We start from the raw sequence: 18,644 nt of genomic DNA on the forward strand, positions 1-18,644 counted from the left end.
TAAAAAATAAAATAAATTTTAAAAAAAGAAAAGCTGTTTTACAAGCTCTGTGCTAGGCACAGAAGATATAATGCTCTTCAGGAAATTTGAATCTGGTGTGTCTGAGGTATATTGTAGTCATGTCTGAAGATAAGCAGGTAGGAGGCTCCCTCTAAAGTCCCTTCCCACAGCGCCATGTTTTTATAATAATTTATAAATTCCAAACCAGAAATCATACTACCTTAAAGTGCAGTTATTCTAACAATATTGACATCAGTTTCATGAATATTGCATTTTTAATTCAAAAAACAGGTCGAATCATTTATTTTGGACCAAGAAGATCTGGATAACCCAGTACTGAAAACAACATCAGAGATATTCTTATCAAGTACTGCAGAAGGAGCAGACTTACGCACTGTGGATCCAGAGACACAGGCACGATTAGAAGCATTGCTAGAAGCAGCAGGTAATTTTTTTTCTTGTTTTCTTATTTTCATCTCTTTTAAAAGTCTAGATATCTGTGTAAAGCTATACAAGAGTACCCCAAAATTATATGACATTATATGAAATTTGAACTCTGACAGTGTATTATATTTTTTCTTTTCTTTTTTTTTTTTTTAAAGTTTCAGGAGATACTGGCTTTCTTTTTTTATTTAAGAATTTTATTTTATTTTAAAGACTTTATCTATTTATTCATGAGAGACACAGAGAGAGAGAGAGAGAGAGAGAGAGAGAGAGAGCAGAAGCAGGCTCCATTCAGGGAGCCCGATGCGGGACTCAATCCCAGGACTCCAGGATCACTCCCTGGGCCAAAGGTAGGCTCTAACCCGCTGAGCCATCCAGGGATCCCTGTTTTTTATTTTCTAAAGAAAATATTCACATTTTCTATTTTAAAAATTTTTGGTTGAAAGTTGTCAATGGATGATTACTGGGTTCAACATTGTTTTTAAGTCTTAGATAATCAGCTAGTTATCAAGGAAAACTTACTTATTACCAATTACATTATAAGTGTGGGAGATAGAGTTATCTGCCTTTGGCTCAGGTAGTGATCCAAGGGTCCTGGGATTGAGTCCTGCATCAAACTCCTAACAGGGAGCCTGCTTATCCCTCTGCCTATGTCTCTGCTTCTCTCTCTGTGTTTCTCATGAATAAATAAATAAAATCTTAAAAAAAAATGTGGGAGATAAATTTTGTTCATCAAATTATGAATCTTTGATCTTAATGAACTGATTTGGGGTATTCTGCATGTGATTACTTGTTTACTTTTATCTAGGGGTAACTTAGTTATGAATTGCTATTTTTTTCTTAGAAGACAGTTAAATAAAAATTGAACACTAAATTAGACTGAAATATACCTAGCTGTATATCATCTTCTTGTTCTGTGGTAGCTTAAGAGAAAAATCTGTGATAAGCTTGTTTTCTCAATAATATATACTTATCACTATTTTATATTGTGCAATCTACATATTATTTGTTGTATGGAGTTTCCATTCCACTTTAATGAAAGCCTTTTATCAGCTAAAATTGTTTTAAGAAGGAAGTTAATTTTTTCTAATCTTTGTATATTGCTTTTCTTTTTTTCGGTATATTGCTTTTGAGATACATTCATTTTATATGATACTCCTTTAAGTTACTTATTTAGCATAAATATATGTGCATATTCAATACGTGTAAGAATTTGTTTTAAAAAACTTTTAAAAGATTTATTTATTTATTTGGAAGAGAAAGAGAGAATACAAGCAGGGGGAGGAGTACAAGGAGAGGGAAAAGCAGATTACCCTCTGAGCAAGGGAGCCCATTGTGGGGGCTTGATCCTAGGACCATGTGATTATGACCTGCGCCAGAGGCAGGCACTTGCTTAACTGACTGAGCCACTCATGTGCCCTACATGTAAGAATTTAATCTAGAAGAATGTATAGGTTATTTTTGAAAATAGTGTCCAAGAAAAATTTCAGAAAAATCACAGCAGCCTTTTATCACATTTCATATTGATTGAAGAAAAACAGTATTACATTTGACCAAATAATGATAGGACAAATAAGAGCAAAAATAAATTGAGCACTTTTATATTATTCTTGGAAAGACATAGATGTTATGTTAAAATGAGCTTGCTTGATATCCTCTTGTCATTCCTTTAACTTTGTCCTGTTATGGAAAAGCATAGGTGCAATTTGTAGCAGATTGACTTTAGGCAACCTAGTGTTCTTTTTGCAACTGATAGAAACTTAAAATTAGAGTCAACAAAATAAGACTATTTAAATTAAGGCAGAACTAGTAATTTTTTAAAAAAAGGTATAAAGGTCATATTAATAATTACATTGAATGTCCCTCCCTTAGAGTCTGGGTTTCCTGTGTGTCTCCTACTTGTGATTTAGAGATATCCTGTATAAGATTCCTGAATTGGCAGTGCCATGACCATCCTCTAATTTTGGGGGGTGTTATGTTTTTGCTTTTCTTTGGAACCTTACATTATTTTGCTTAGAGCAGAGAGAAATGTGGAGAAAAGACATCTCTCTTCTCCAAGTCTTCTCTGCTTTCCTTTTGTTTCCCAGATCAAGCTTTGTTTACTGGTGGTAGTACATTTTTACTCTCTGGCATAGGCTCACACTTCAATCATGTTGTATTACTCCTTAGTCCCTAACTAAGAATTTTAAACTCATTTTTCTTTTTTTTCTGGCACTTCATGATTCTCATTCAGAGCTGTTTTCTGATAATGTTAAACATTTTACTTTCCTTGATTTCTCTTTTTATTCATATTAAGTCTGAAATAATCATCAAGATACCTTAGAATTGCTTGTTTGTCATACCTATATTGATAGAAAGAAAATAATCCTTGAAAATAATGATACCTGCCTTCCTGGGGGGGGTGTCAAAAACTATTGAATTTTTTAATTTTGTGTGTTTTGACAATTTGAACTCCATACATGGTTGGATATAATGTTGTGTCTAAAGAAATTGTTAGGCCTATTTTAAGATTTTTAAATTTAATTTTTATTATTTTTAATAAGTTCAATGACTTTTTTTTTTTTTAAGATTTTATTTATTTGAGAGACAGAGAGATCACAAGCAGAGAGGAAGGATAGAGGGAGAAGCAGACACCCTTCTTAGCAGGGAGCCCAATACAGGACTTCATTCCAAGATGCTGGAATCATGACCTGAGCCAAAGGCAGACTCTTAACTGACGAAGCCACCCAATGCCCTATTTATTTGGAGAGAGAGAAAGAGAGAGAGAGAGAGAGAGAGAGAGAAATAGAGCATGAATTAGGAAGGGGCAGAGGGAGAGAATGTCAAGCAGACTCCCTGCTGAACGCAGAGCCTGATGCAGGGCTTGATTTTACAACCCATGAGATCATGACTTGAACAAAATCACCAGTCAGACACTTAACCGATTGAGCCACCCAGGGCCCCCATCAGATGTATTTTAAAATGATGTGCTCCTTTCTAAGACCTGTGCAAGCTGACTATTGGATTAATATTTTCTTTTTGTGCTTCAGTATTTTCATTTGCTTTTTGAACATTGTGTTGAGGAATTTTTAGACTCTGTGTGTGCGTGTGTGTGTGTGTTTAAAAGTAATCTCTACACCCAGTGTAGGACTGAAACTCATGACCCTGAAATCCAGAGTCACACTTTTCCAATTGAGCCAGCTAGGTGCCCCTAGACTCTGTGTTTTTAATTATGAGAACATATTAGGTATTACTAGGCTTCTTAGTTTATTATGAGCATTGTATAATATGGTATGTCTATCTCCCTTCTTTCTTCATTTTTGTTTTATTTTATTTTTTTGAGTGTGAGGACAGAGGGCACATAGAGAGGGAGAGAGAATGTCAGACAGGTTCCCTTACCCAGCACAGAGCCTGGAATGGGGCTCTATCCCACAACCCAGAGGTCATGACTGGAGCTGAAACCAAGAGGTAGATGCTCAACCAACTAAGCTACCCAGGCACCCCTGTCTTTCTCCTTCTTTTAAAGGATAAGATAATATTCTCTTGCTTAGATGTACCATAATATATTTTACCAATTCCTTATTGAGATACTTAGATTATTTCCTATCTTCCGGTATTACAAGTATGCTATAATTTATATTCATATGTAGCTTTTCTTATTTGTGCAGGTATCTTTATAGGACAAATTATTAGAAAGTGGTATTACTGTGTCAAAGGATGTTTACATATAAATGTTTGATAACTTGTCAGATTTGCCCCCACCCTGCCAACTTTGTACCCCGGTATACATTCCTATCAACAGTTTCAGAAGGCCTTACTCCTCAATCAATTTTTTGTCAGTTTTATAATTTGTATTCCTTTAATAACAGTAAGTTGCATCATACTCTATAAATGATTATTTAAATTTATTGGGTATTGATTTTTTTCTGTTTTTATTTTGCCTTAATTTATTTTATTTTATTTTTATTTTTTTATTTTGCCTTAATTTTATACTGTGTTTAATTACATAGAAATTTTTACTGAAATTAGAAGTGTTCAATATCACATGTATTAATCTTTTATTTTGTGGCATTTGGAATTTAGTCCCATGCTTAGAAAAGTCTCTCTTACATCTACATTAGAAAAATACTGCATAGTATGATAGTACTTTTCAGGGTTTTTTTTTTTTTTTTCTTTTATATTTAAATCTTCAGTCTGCCTGGTATTTATTTTTGTAAATGATGTAAATTAGAGATCTGACTTAATTTTTAAATGGTAACCAATTTCTGACGAGTGTTTTTGAAATGAGCCCTCCCATCTCCTTTGATTTGAAATTTCACATCTATCACACATTGAATTTACAAATAATCTGGGGTCTTTTTTTGGTCTCATAATTATCTGTTTTGTGCAAGTATCATACTGTTATAATTTGCACATAATGGCATCATAATACATTTTATATTTTATTGGGCAAGTTTTCCCTTCTTGTTTTTCTTCTTGTTGTTCTCCAAAACTTTATTGACTTTTCCTCTTATTTTCAACAGTGATCAGGCAAAATTTTCTTTTTTTTTTTTTTTTAAAGATTTTATTTATTTATGAGAGATAGACAGAGACACAGGCAGAGGGAGAAGCAGGCTCCATGCAGGGAGCCTGATGTGGGACTTGATCCTGGGTATCCAGGATAACGCTCTGGGCTGAAGGTAGCGTTAAACCACTGAGCCACCTGGGCTGCCCAGGTGAAATTTTCTGTACAGTTGTCACTGATTCCTTACTGAATCAAGAGAAAAAGTTTTATTGGCAACTTACACATCTAATAGTCCTACTAGACTGTGAGCTCTTTGAGGACAGAAGCTATGCCTTATCCATCCCTTTTTGTCTCCCTAGTATCTGGCACATAATAAATATGAGCATGAATTTATTTTAATTTACACTGTTTTCCTAGAGGATGGTTCTAGGTGGCTTTTCAACCAAAGGGAGAAACTGTCAGATTGTTTATTGTATTAATGCTGAATAGCCCCTTTATTACCACTGAAAATATGATCTTATACTAGAGATCTTATAGTATGACTATATATTTTGAAAGAACTTTCCTTCATTTACCTCAATGAGCATCATGTTAAGTTACATTTGGAGTTAGGTAGGGCAAATTAATATTACGTGCATTGTAAAGATGTGGTTATGTGATGGCCTTTGCCATTAGTGGCAAATTGATATCAACCTTATATTCTGATTGTCAGCCTTATCAATGGAAACTATGCTGTTTGTGCCCTAGATAATAGTGTTTAGCAATGTAATTACAATTTTTTTTTTTTTGTAATTACAATTTGTACTTCTATGCTTTTTCTTCCCCTGCACTACCTGATTGATTGATGTACACTGAAGGAATTGGCAAATTGTCAACTGCTGATGGTAAAGCTTTTGCAGATCCTGAGGTACTCCGGAGACTGACATCTTCAGTAAGTTGTGCATTAGATGAAGCTGCTGCTGCACTGACACGGATGAGAGCAGAAAATAGCCACAATGCAGGACAAGTAGACACGTATGTGTATAATGACTTCTTCTGGGTGTAAAATATATTCTTGAATGGAATTTGGGGAAGTAGCAACTTTTGGTTAATTATATCTTTTGGAGAGGATTATAGACTTTATCTAAAGGGATATTAGAATAGATATTATATTTTAAGTAGATATATAAATATTTGTATGTTACATGGATATAAAAATAGATACCATACTTTTAGTCTTGCATTTCACTCATATTCATTGAGCATTCTTGTGGCATGTACTATACTAGATTCTTCTGTAAGAAATCCAAAGTAAGATCTTATTTCTCTTTCTAAGGAAGTTACTTGGGCTAAAGATTATAGTAGTAAACTGTAAGCTGACTGCTTGAGTAAATAATAAGTGAAATGAGTTGCTAATGCAGTAATCCAGGTGCATGCTACTGAGATATGGCCCATGACTAGCAGCATCAGCATAACCTTAGATCTTGTTCAAAATGCAGACTCTCAGACCTCACCTTAGAACTACTGAATCAGATTCTGCATTTTAACAAGAAATGGGTGATTTGTACACACATTAAAGTTTGAGATTGATTGATTTTGTTAATCATCGTGCAGTAAAATTTTTACATAGATTACACCTTCTGTTATCAAATAAAATTTTTAAGCCATGGAATTATACCCCAAATATCCTTGGGAATTATTGTACTGGTAGAGTTTAAAAACTTGTGCATCTAATACTTTTTAAAACTTTATTTAAAATTTAATATAAAAAAATAAAATTTAATATGACAGTATGTTAGAACATTTTGAAAAATAAAAATGACAGCCGTTTTCATATTCAATGTATTGCCTTTCTGGCTTGGTTGGCTTACATGAATAATTAGCATTGCAAACACACAAAATGTTCATATAATTTTTTTCTTTATTGTATCAACTCTTTTCTGTGTATATTTAATATAATTTATTATCATAGGATTCTGAGTGTTTCTTTGTTGGTTAATTGTTGGTGGTTTTGTTTTCAGTCGTAGCCTGGCGGAAGCTTGTTCAGATGGGGATGTGAATGCTGTTCGTAAATTGCTAGATGAAGGCAGAAGTGTAAATGAGCATACGGAAGAAGGAGAAAGTCTACTCTGTTTGGCTTGTTCAGCAGGGTATTATGAATTAGCACAAGTAAGCACAACTTATCTTGAGTGATTGAAATTGTGGAAGGATTTTGATAATCAAAGAAATTATCATTAGAGGCCAAGTTCTTTTTGGCAATAGGTAAAATAGAAACTTGTACATAAATAATTTTGTTGCCTACACATGTAACTGGGCATGGTGCATTTTTCTACCATTTTCTTAAAACTATTCCTAATGGATAAGAAACACATAGAAGTAATAGTAATATTTTCAACTTGTGTTTAGAAATAATACACAGCTATAGTTGAAAGTAGTGATTTATTGTCATTTCACCCAGATTACCTCAATTCTTCTCATTTTTTTCTGTCTGTTATAGCAATATTGGAAAATAATCATGTTTTCACAAGTTAGTTTCTGTCTTAGGAGTATAGTTTTGCTGTTCTCTTGCTAAATAATCCCAAATGTAACACAAAATCTTTGACAAGAGCAGTTAACATTTTATAATAGGATGGATAATATGATTATCTACTTTACTTAAAGATTAATATGTAATGGTATCATAAAATATTGCACCGTTAGGTTGCTGTTATGAGTGGTGAACACTGACATATTTTCCCCAAAAGTTATTATTTTTTATTTTTTTCACCCCTATTCTCAAAGAATATCCTTCCAGATTCAGTATATTCTCTAGAAATACTATTAATAGTAAGAATTGACAGTTTTTGTGTAATGTGTTTTAAAGGTATTACTTGCTATGCATGCTAATGTTGAGGATCGAGGGAATAAAGGAGACATAACTCCCCTAATGGCAGCATCCAGTGGAGGTTATTTAGATATTGTGAAATTATTACTTCTTCATGATGCAGATGTCAACTCTCAGTCAGCAACAGGTAAGTTGAAAATTATGTTGTAATTTGAGGAAAATAAATTAATATAATTAATAATAACCTAAGAAATAAAAATTTGATTTTTACAACTGGAAAATGAATTGTAAATCTACAGAAAAATCATAGGCGTTGTTTAGAATCTCTGAGTAAAATATAAATTAATTTGATATCTTCAAAAGACTAAGATTCTATTTGGCTAAGATTGACAGTTTTTCTGCTGGAAAAAGTTTATTTGCCATAATGATGAGGCAAAATTATGAATTGTATGTCTTATAATTCTTTATCTCATTTAAATCCAGCTGCCTTGACTTTAGATTATAGATTAACCTGAGAGTATTTACCTTGTGGGGTTTTTCATGTCAGGCATACTGAATGCATTTACTACTACTAAGATATTCTTGTGGCAGAATGCAAGCTATTCTAGTAAGAGTTATTCTTTTAGTTTTTTTATTTTTCCCAGACACATAGATAGGAGGAGCCTTGGTCATGTGTCTTGAGTTATAGGTATAGTTTTAATAGTAGGATTAGTTGGATTTAGTGAGGCAACAACATCATTTTTTAAAATGTACATAATGAAAGTATAACATTGTTCCATACCTTAAGTGAATATTAAATGTAAATGAGCAAGACTTCCTAAAAGGGATTGTAGACTGTTTTGCTGACCACTTTGTTTTAGTTTTAATGATAGTAATATGCATAATGTATGAAATGGTTGAGCAGTTGAATTCTGAACACATTGGATTCTGGAATATTACTTTTCTTGCTGAATCTCTAAAACAGTCTTTTTCAGTGTTATATCATTAGATAGTTAAACCATCTCCCTTGCCCCTTCTAATTAATAAAAAACCTCAAAACAAAATCAAGAAAGAAATAATGGCAAACCAAGGGATAATGACCTTTTTTTTTTTTTTTAGTATTTATTTATTTATTTATTTATTTATTTATTTATTTATTTATTCACTCAGGAGAGACACAGAAAGAGATGGGCAGAGATATAGGCAGAGGGAGAAGCAGGCTCCATGCAGGGAGCCTGATGTGGGACTCAATCCTGGAACTCCAGGATCACGCCTCAACTGCTGAGCCACCCAGGTGTCCCTGATAATGACATTTTAACGAAATTTTGCTTTTGAAGGAGTTATGCTGAAAGGGATTTATATCTTCCTTATTAGCTTATCAAATAAAATTGTTATCTTGAAAAATCCCTTTCAATATATTTTTATTTAAAATATTATAATGTATCATTCAAAATTATTCCTTTTTCTTTCTTTTTTTGTATCCTTTTTCTTTCAGTACTGTACAACCTAAAAATCTTCAACATTTTCTTGTATATATATTCATTTCTTGATTTTCTTTTACCTTTCCTTTATCTATGCAGATTTATTCATAAGACAATTTGTTGTTTTAGGTACATTTTCCTTCTGATACATATCTTTAATCTAATAGGAAGAGAAATAAATTGGCCTGTTTATAATAAGTCTTTGCATTAGTAAGAAAATTAAGATGATGAACCAATAGAGCAAAAAAAAATTAAGATGATGAACCAATAGAACAAAAAAAATTGAGATGATAATTTTAGTAGTTTATGTAAGGAAATTGAAGAAGTAGAACTAGAGGGGTGCCTCAGTGGCTTAGTCAGGTCATGATCTCAGGGTCCTGGGATCGAGCCCTGAGTTAGGCTCCCTGTTCAGTGGGGAGCCTACTTCTCCCTTTCCTTTTGCCCTTCCCTCCTGCTTGTGCTTCTCTCTCTTTCTGTGTCAAATAAATAAATAAAACCTTAAAAAAAAACCATAGAACTAGAAATAACATAGTTATAGTTGTATCCATTTTATCATAATTCTGTATATCTTTTTATCTCGTTAGGAAATACTGCATTAACTTATGCCTGTGCTGGAGGATTTGTTGACATTGTGAAAGTGCTACTTAATGAAGGTGCAAATATAGAAGATCATAATGAAAATGGACATACCCCCTTAATGGAAGCAGCTAGTGCAGGTCATGTGGAAGTTGCAAGAGTTCTTCTGGATCATGGGGCAGGCATCAACACTCATTCTAATGAATTCAAAGAAAGTGCTCTTACCCTTGCATGCTACAAAGGTACTCTATATATATGAATATTTACAATTTTTTCATAACAACTTTGAAAATTTAAATATTTGAGGGTTGAGTATTTGAATTAATTTTATATTACTTATGTTTTCCCTGTGCTGTCAAATTATGTAATTTGTAAGAGATTATATAGAAAGTCCATTTTAGCCTGTATTTTGTAAAGTATAATTTCACAGTGTATGTTTCTTTATTATTTTAATTCAGATTTATTCAGGTAGCTGTGAGGTCAACAAAAGCTCATAGTACAGATTTAGAGAGTTTCCATTATTTAATAACTTTTGTTTTATATGATTTTTCCAACCTTTATTTCAAAAATAATACTCAAATAATAGTGATAATCATAGTTGATACAGAAAACCTCAAAAAACACAGAAAAGCATAAATAAGGAAAAGAAATTTTACAATGACATGTAATGTTGCCACCTAAAGATTAAAGCATGTAAGCAGTATTTTAGTGTACTTATTTCCAGTGAGTTTTTAAAGCATATATATAAACAAACATATATACATATATATATTTAAACTAAACAACAATATTGAACTGTTTTATAGTCTGCTTATTTTATTTAGTAATAAACCATGAACATTTCCCATCTCAAATATTTTTGTAACACAACTTTTGATGGTCACCTAGTATTTCCCTATTTCAGCTAGCAGTAAATATGGCTGCATGTGTCATGAAACCTAAACAAATAATGATTTAAACAAAAGAGAAGCTTTTATATATATATAAATCAAGTCCAAGGGTAGGTTGTTTAGAACCAGTATAACCATTCCACTGCTATCAGGATCTCAGAATTCTGTTTTTCTGTTCTGCCTTCCTAATATCCTAGATAGTGGTTTCTATCTTCAAAATTACCTTTAATCCAAGATGGTAGCTAGAGCCCCATTAATCTTTATTGTAGGAAGAATGAAAAGGATAAGGGCAAAATGGGGAGTGCCTTCCAAATTAGTAAGCTACCTTTAAGGAATTTTAAACGTCTGCCTCATAGCTTCTATTTACATCTCATTAGCTACACGTAGCGAGGGAAGCTGGGAAATGTAGTCAGGCATTTTACCACTCAGATAAAATCAGAGTTCTATTATTCAGGAAGACTGAAAGAGTGGATATTGAGTAGGGAACTAGTAGTCTCTGCAAATACATCAAATGGATGCACCATAATTGCCTATTGTTGGACCCTTGAATTGTTCCCAGTTTTTCACTATTATTAAAAACACTGTAATAACATCCTTGTGCAGACATCTTTGCCTAATCTCTGATTATTTCCTTAGGATAAATTCCTGGAAGTGGAATTGCTGGGTCAAAGGGTATGGACATTTTTAAGGCTTTTGATACATATTGCCAAATTGCCTTCTAGAAAGGTTGAACCAATTTGCACTCCCACCAGCAGTGTTTGAGAGTGCCCTTTATCCCACCCTACACCCTCACCAACACTGGGTATTATCATTCTTTTTAATATTTGCCATTTTGATAGTAAAAAATGGTGTCTCATTTTAATTTTCATTTGTTTAATAGGAAGGTTTAATTTTTTTTTTCAGTTTAGTATTCATTTGCATTTCTTTTTTAATAATCATTTCATGTCCTTCATCCATTTTTCTACTGGAGTGTTTGTCTTTTTCTTACCGACTATTAAGGATTTTTATATATTAAATGTATCCAGAGGGTTGAAATTATTTTGAATGGAGTTTTCTGTGCCTGTTCATTGCCACAGTGAGTTTATGGTCATTATTTTAATGCTGCTTTTATGAAAAATATGATCCAAACCTATTTTGCTTGGCATTCTATTTGATTTCAGTGTTTTGATTTGATAGTTTGATAAATAGTTTATATAGATTAAATCAAAGAATAAGTATTCTTGCTTTACTTAACTTGAGTTATGTGCTTTCTACTAATTCCATCTTTAAAACCTAGATGCCTTGATGAGAGCCTGCTTATTATTTTGGATTGACTTTGTAAAACAGTCATTCCTTTCTTGAATGAAAAATGAATTCTCATAAATTTTTGTATAGATACCTGAGAGAAAATGTTTCCTCATTTTAATACTTATATATTAATACTCAATTCCTTAGAAATATAGTTTGAAAATTTATGTGTTTTGTTTTTAAGGCCATTTGGATATGGTTCGCTTTCTACTTGATGCTGGTGCAGATCAAGAGCACAAAACAGATGAGATGCACACTGCTTTAATGGAGGCTTGCATGGTAATTTTAAATTGCACTCCTTTGAGATGACACTGAAATGCAATGTTTTGTTTAACCTTTGTTTTTGTTTTATTTTTTTGAAAGAGAACTTACTACTTTTATGTACAGAAAATTCAACAGTATACACTTAGCCCAGTTTGGTGACCAGTTCTTTAGCCTTTGTCTTTTCCGTCTTAGCAATGCAAATCACCGAGTTTGGACCCAGGTTGTTGCCTCTCCAGTGACAGCAGATCTCATCATATTTGTCATTATAATTGGTCCTGATAGCTTCTGCCAGCTTAGCCAGAGCTCCTTTGTCTTCTGAGTTAATCTGTGTGAAGGCAGGACAGTGGTGTTGGTCTTCCCATGGACCAGATGCCCTAACCTGGCCTTCCCCTTGATAATGAAGTAGGAAACCCCATCTTACAACACAGGGCAGGCAAGAAGACAACAACTCAGTGGGATCCACATCATGTGCAATCACTACTAGCTGAGCCTTCTTATTTTCCACTAAGATGGTAACAGTATTAAGCCCAGCTTGAAGGACAGGCAGCCTCTTAGTGGGGATATTCCTTTGGCTCACAACTTTCTTCTCACCCCATGTCAACAATCTCTCCTTCTCTTGCTTTGTCTCTGGTGTTTATTTGTGGGCCAACTTAAGTAGTTGAGTAGCTGTTTGGTGGTCCAAGGCCTAGGTGAACTGATTAATTGTGGGCATTTTTAGGCATTTATAGAAAAATAGCCTTTTGCTGCTACAGGTGGATGTAGTGGGGCCATTTGACAAAGTGGATGAGGTCCCTTTTGGGCTGGATGTCTTGCCTGATGCCAGAATTCTTGGGTTTTTCATAGAAAGGGTTGACTACCTTCTTGGCCTTCTGCTTCTTCATAACAGCTAGGGCCAAGGCCACTTTCTTCTCTTAAGACTTCTTTCCGTTTGGCATCTTGGATGGCTAGAGGAGGTTTGTTTAACTTTTTTTTTTTTTTTTAATTTTTAAAAAAGATTTTATTTATTTATTTGCAAGAGAGAGAGTATGCAAGCAGTGGGAGGAGTAGAAGGAAAAGGCAGAGGGAGAGGGAGAAGCAGACTCCCCACTGGATAGGGAGCTTGACTTGGGGCTTGATCCCAGAACCCTGAGATCATGACTTGAGCTGAAGGCAGACACTTAACTGATTGAGCCATCCAGGTGCCCCAGTTTGTTTAACTTTTGGTAGTAAATCTGTCATTGTAGGTAACAGTACAAAAGGCAGGCTTGGCTCTGTCGATTCTAACATATTGATAGACCTTTATTTTCTCTAATTTTTTTATTGTGGTAAAAGGTATAAAATTTGCATTCTTATACATTTTTAAGTATATAGTTCAGTGTATTAAGTACATTCATGTTCTATAACCGTCACCACCATCTATCTTCATAAGTCTTTTCATCTTGTACAACTAAAACTGTAACTATTAAATAACAACTTCGCATTCCTTTCTCTCCCCAGCCCCTGATCACCATTCTACTTTCTCTTTATGATTTTGATCACTCTGTCTCATTTAAGAGTAATCATACAGGGCATCCCTGGGTGGCTCAGCAGTTTGGCGCCTGGTGTGATCCTGGAGTCCCAGGATCGAGTCCCACATCAGGCTCCCTGCAGGGAGCCTGCTTCTCCCTCTGCCTGTGTCTTTGCCTCTCTTCTCTTTCTCTCTGTGTCTCTCATGAATAAATAAATAAAATCTTAAAAAAAAAGTTATCTTACAAAATTAATTAACTAGTTAATTAATTAAAAGAAGAGGAATCATATAGGATTTGTCTTTCTGTGACTGCTTTCTTCCACTTAGCAGTGTTCTTAAGGTTCATCCATGTTGTAGCATATGTCAGAATTTCCTTACTTTTTAAAGGCTGCATTATGTTTCCTTGTATATATATATATAAAATACATATATATAAAATACAGTTTGCTTATTCATTCATCCTTTGGTGGATGCTTGGGTTGCTTCCATGCATTAGCTATTGTGAATAATGCTGCTGTGAACACAGGTGTACAGATACCTGCTCAAGTTCCTGCTTTCAGTTCTTTTGAGTATATACTCAGAAGCGATATTGCTTGATAATATGGTATTTCTATTTTTAATTTTTTGAAGAATTGCTACCATACTGTTTTTCTACAGTGGTTATACCATTTTTACTTTTCTGTAGTGTACAAGGATTCCAATTTCTCTATATTCTCACCAACACTTGTTATTTTCTGGGAGTTTTTTGGTAGTAGCCATCCTAAGGGTTCTGAAGCGATATCTCATTATAGTTTGGATGTGCATTTCCCTAAGGATTAGTGAAGTTGAGCATCTTTTCATGTGCTTATTAGCCATTGTATATCTTCTTTGTTGAAAAGTCTATTTAGATCCTTTGCCTGTTCTTGAATTAAGTTGGTTGGTTTTTGTTTCTGAGTTTCAGGAATTCTTTATATATTTTGGATATTAATCTCTTATACCCATTATAGATATATCCAAATATTTTCTCCCATTCTCTGGGTTGCCTTTTTACTCTATTGATAGTATCTTTTATATACAAAGCTTTTTAATTTAATGAAATCCAATTTGTTTATTTTTTCTTTTGATGCCTGTGCCTTTGGTATCATATCCAAGAAATCACTGCTAAATCCAATGTCATGAAGCTTTTGTCCTATGTTTTCTTTTAAGAGTTTTGTAGTTTTAGATTTTTGATCCCTTTTGCATTAATTTTTGTATATGGTGTTAAATAAGGGTCCAACTTAATTCTTCTGCATGTGGATATACAGTTTTCCCAGTATCATTTGTTAAAAAGACTATCCTTTCCTAATTAAATGGTCTAGACATCCTTGTCAAAAATCATTGGCCATATATGCAAGAGTTTATTTCTGGGATCTCTGTTTTATTCATTTTGTGTATGTCTATCTTTATGCCAGTACCAGATATTATGATTACTGTAGTTTTGTATATGTTTAGAAATCAGAAAGTGTGAGTCCTCCTGCTTTATTTTAATTTGTCAAGATGGTTTTCAGGGGTCCCTTTAGATCCATATAAATTTTAGAATTGGCCTTTATATTTCTGCCAAAAAGTACCATTGGGCTTTTGTTAGGAATTGCATTGAATCTATAGATTGCTTTGGTTAGTATTGACATCTTAACAATATTAAGGCTTCCAATCTGTGAAAATGGAATGTGTTTCCACTTATTTAAATCTTCTTTAATTTCTTTCAGCAATGTTTTATAGTTTTCATTATGTAAGTATTTTACTTTCTTGACTAATTCCTAAGTATTTTATTCTTTTTGATGATATTGTAAATGGAAGTGTTTTTCTAATATACATTTCAGAATACTTATTGTAAATGTGTTGAAATGCAACTAATTTCAATCTGTTAACTTTGCATTTTGCTACTTTGCTGAATTCATTTATAAGCTCAAATAATTTTTTTTTAAAGATTTTTTATTTATTTATTCATGAGAGACACACACATAGAGAGAGAGAGGCAGAAACACAGGCAGAGGGAGAAGCAGGCTCCACGCAGGGAGCCCGATGTGGGACTTGATCCCGGGTCTCCAGGATCACGTCCTGGACTGAAGGTGGCCCTAAACCACTGAGCTACCAGGGTTGCCCCCTCAAATAGTTTTTTTTGTGTGTAGTCTTTAGTGTTTTGTACATACCATCTGTGAACAAAAATAATTTTACTTCTTCCTTTCCTTGAATGCTGTTTTTTGTTTTTTTTTTTTACTTTTCTTGCCTAATTGTTCTGGCCAGAACTTCCAGTACAGTTCGAATAGAAGCTGTGAAAGTGGGCATTCTTATCTTGTTCTTGATCTTAGAAGAAAAGCTTTCTGTCTTTCACCATTGAGTAGATGTTCGCTGTGGATTTTTCATACTTGACTTGTATTATTTTGTGATAGCTTCCTTCTATTCCTAATTTGTTGAGTATTTTTATCATGAAAATATGTTGAATTTTGTCAGATACTTTTTTTGTATCAATGGAGATGATTCTGTGATTTTCCCCCCCTTATTCTGTTAATGTGGTATGTTATATTGTTTTATTTTCTTATGTTGAGCCATCCTTGAATTCCAGGAATAAATCCTCCTTGATCATGGTGGATCAAGGATAAACCTTTTAATATGCTGCTGAATTCACTTTGCTAGTATTTTGTTGGGGATTTTAGCATTTGCCATTCATAAAAGACATTGGTCTGTACTTTTTCTTATAGAACCTGTGGCTGAGTTTGATATCAGGGTAATGCTAGTCTCATAGAATGAGTTAAGTATTCCCTCATCTTCAATTTTTTGAAGAAGTTTGAGAAGGATGAGTGTTAATTCTTTTTTAATGTTTAGTAGAATTCACCAAAGAAGCCATCAGATCCATGAGTTTTCTTTTTTGGGAGATTTTTTTGAAATTACTGGTTCAATCCCTTTATTAGTTAAAGTTCTATTCAAATTTTCTATTTCTTTGTGAGTTAGTCTTTATAGATTTTGTGTTTCTTGGAATTTGTCCATTTCATCTAGGTTATTCATTTTGTTGGCATACAACTGATGTGCTGTCTTTTTTTTTTTCTTAAGATTTTATTTATTTATTCATGAAAGAGAGAGGCAGAGACATAGGCAGAGGAAGAAGCAGGCTCCCTGTGGGGAGCTGGAGGAGGGACTCGATCCCAGGACCCCGAGATCATGAACTGAGCCAAAGGCAGACACTCAACCACTGAGCCACCTAAGTGACCTGATGTGCTGTCTTGTAATCCTTTTTATTTCTGTAGAAGTGGTAGTACTGTCCCTACTTTCATTTCTGATTTTACTAATTTTTTTTCTTTGTCCATCTAGCTAAAGGTTTCTCATTTTTAGTTACCCTTTCAAAGAACCAGCTTTTGATTTCATTGATTTTTCTCTATTTCATTCATCTCTCTTTTAACCTTTATTTCCTTCTGTCAGTTTTGAGTTTAGTCTTTTTTCAGTTCCTTTAATTATGTCTAGCTTGTGTAATTAAAAAAAATTTTTTTTAATTTCATTTCAGTATAGTTAACATACAGTTTTATATTAGTTTTGGGTATACAATATTCTGATTCAACAATTCTATACATTACTAGTGCTTATCATAATAAGTGTACTCTTCAAAATACACACCGTGTATTTTGCCCGTCCCCCTACCCACCTCCCCTCTGGTAGCCATCATTTTGTTCTCTGTAGTTAAGAGTCTATTTCTTGGTTTCTTTCTCTTTTTTTTCCCTTTGTTCACTTTTTGTTTTGTTTTGTTTTGTTTTGTTTTTAAAGATTTTATTTATTCATGAGAGACACAGAGGGAAAGAGAGGCAGAGACGCAGGCAGAGGGAGAAGCAGGCTCCATGCAGGGAGACTGACGTGGGACTCGATCCTGGGTCTCCAGGATCATGCCCTGGGCTGAAGGCAGTGCTAAACCTCTGAACCACCTGGGCTGCCCCATTTGTTTTGTTTCTTAAGTTCTGCATATGAATGCAGTCATATGGTCTTTTTCTGACTTATTTAACTTAAGGTTATACTCTAACTCCATGTTGTTGCAGATGTCAAGATTTCATTCTTTTTTAATGGCTGAATAATATTCTGTTCCATTGTGTATGTATATATGTGTGTATATATACACACACACCACATCTTCTTTATCTCTCTATTTATTTATTATTATTATTTTTTATATCCATTTATTTATTGATGGACACTTGGGCTGCTTCCATAATTTGGCTATTACAAATAATGCTGCAATAAACATAGGGGTACATATATCCTTTTGAATTAGTGTTTCTGTATTCTTTGGATAAATACCCACTAGTGCACAATTACTGGATTGTACAGTAATTCTATTTTTAATTACTTGTGAACCTCCATACTGTTTTCCACAGCAGCTGCACCAGTTTGTATTCTTACCAGTCGACCACAAGCGTTCCTTTTTCTCTTTGCCAACACTTGCCATTTCTTGTGTTGTAGATTTTAGCCATTCTGACTGTTGTGAGGTGATATTTCATTGTAGTTTTGATTTGCATTTCCCTGATGATGAGTAATGTTGAGCATCGTTTCATGTATCTGTTGGCCATTGGTATGTCTTCTTTGAAGAAATGTCTATTCATGTCTTCTTCCCATTTTAAAATTTTAATTTAAAAATTTTAAAATAGTTTATTTATTTATTCATGAGAGACACAGGAAGAGAGAGGCAGAGACACAGGCAGAAGGAGGAGAAGCAGCTCCATGCAAAGAGCCTGATGTAGGACTCGATCATGGGAATCTGAGATCAGGCCCTGAACCAAAGGCAGACGTTCAACCATTCAACCGCTGAGCCACCCAGGCATCCCCCCCTTCTTCCCATTTTAAATTGGAGAATTTGTTTTCTGGGTGTGAGTTGTGTAAGTTCTTAATACATTTTGATACTACCACTTTATCAGATATGTCACTTGCAGATACCTTCTCCCATTCAGTAGGTTGT

At 33.8% G+C, this 18,644-nt stretch overlaps 1 protein-coding gene across 4 annotated transcripts in view; it reads left to right on the forward strand.

Moving 5' to 3' along the window:
• The window catches only part of LOC121497121 (ankyrin repeat and KH domain-containing protein 1), a 121,247-nt gene that overhangs the window by 26,352 nt on the left and 76,251 nt on the right, over positions 1-18,644 (forward strand). For all 4 annotated transcript variants that reach the window (XM_041766273.1, XM_041766270.1, XM_041766272.1 and 1 more), the window contains exons 2-7: positions 292-445; positions 5,785-5,941; positions 6,928-7,075; positions 7,770-7,917; positions 9,775-10,008; positions 12,128-12,222. In XM_041766273.1, the coding sequence (XP_041622207.1) occupies positions 292-445; positions 5,785-5,941; positions 6,928-7,075; positions 7,770-7,917; positions 9,775-10,008; positions 12,128-12,222 (936 nt within the window). The remainder of the gene's footprint in view (positions 1-291; positions 446-5,784; positions 5,942-6,927; positions 7,076-7,769; positions 7,918-9,774; positions 10,009-12,127; positions 12,223-18,644) is intronic.

This window comes from Vulpes lagopus, chromosome 8 (genome assembly GCF_018345385.1).
Source record: "Vulpes lagopus strain Blue_001 chromosome 8, ASM1834538v1, whole genome shotgun sequence".
NCBI classification, from domain to species: domain Eukaryota; kingdom Metazoa; phylum Chordata; class Mammalia; order Carnivora; family Canidae; genus Vulpes; species Vulpes lagopus.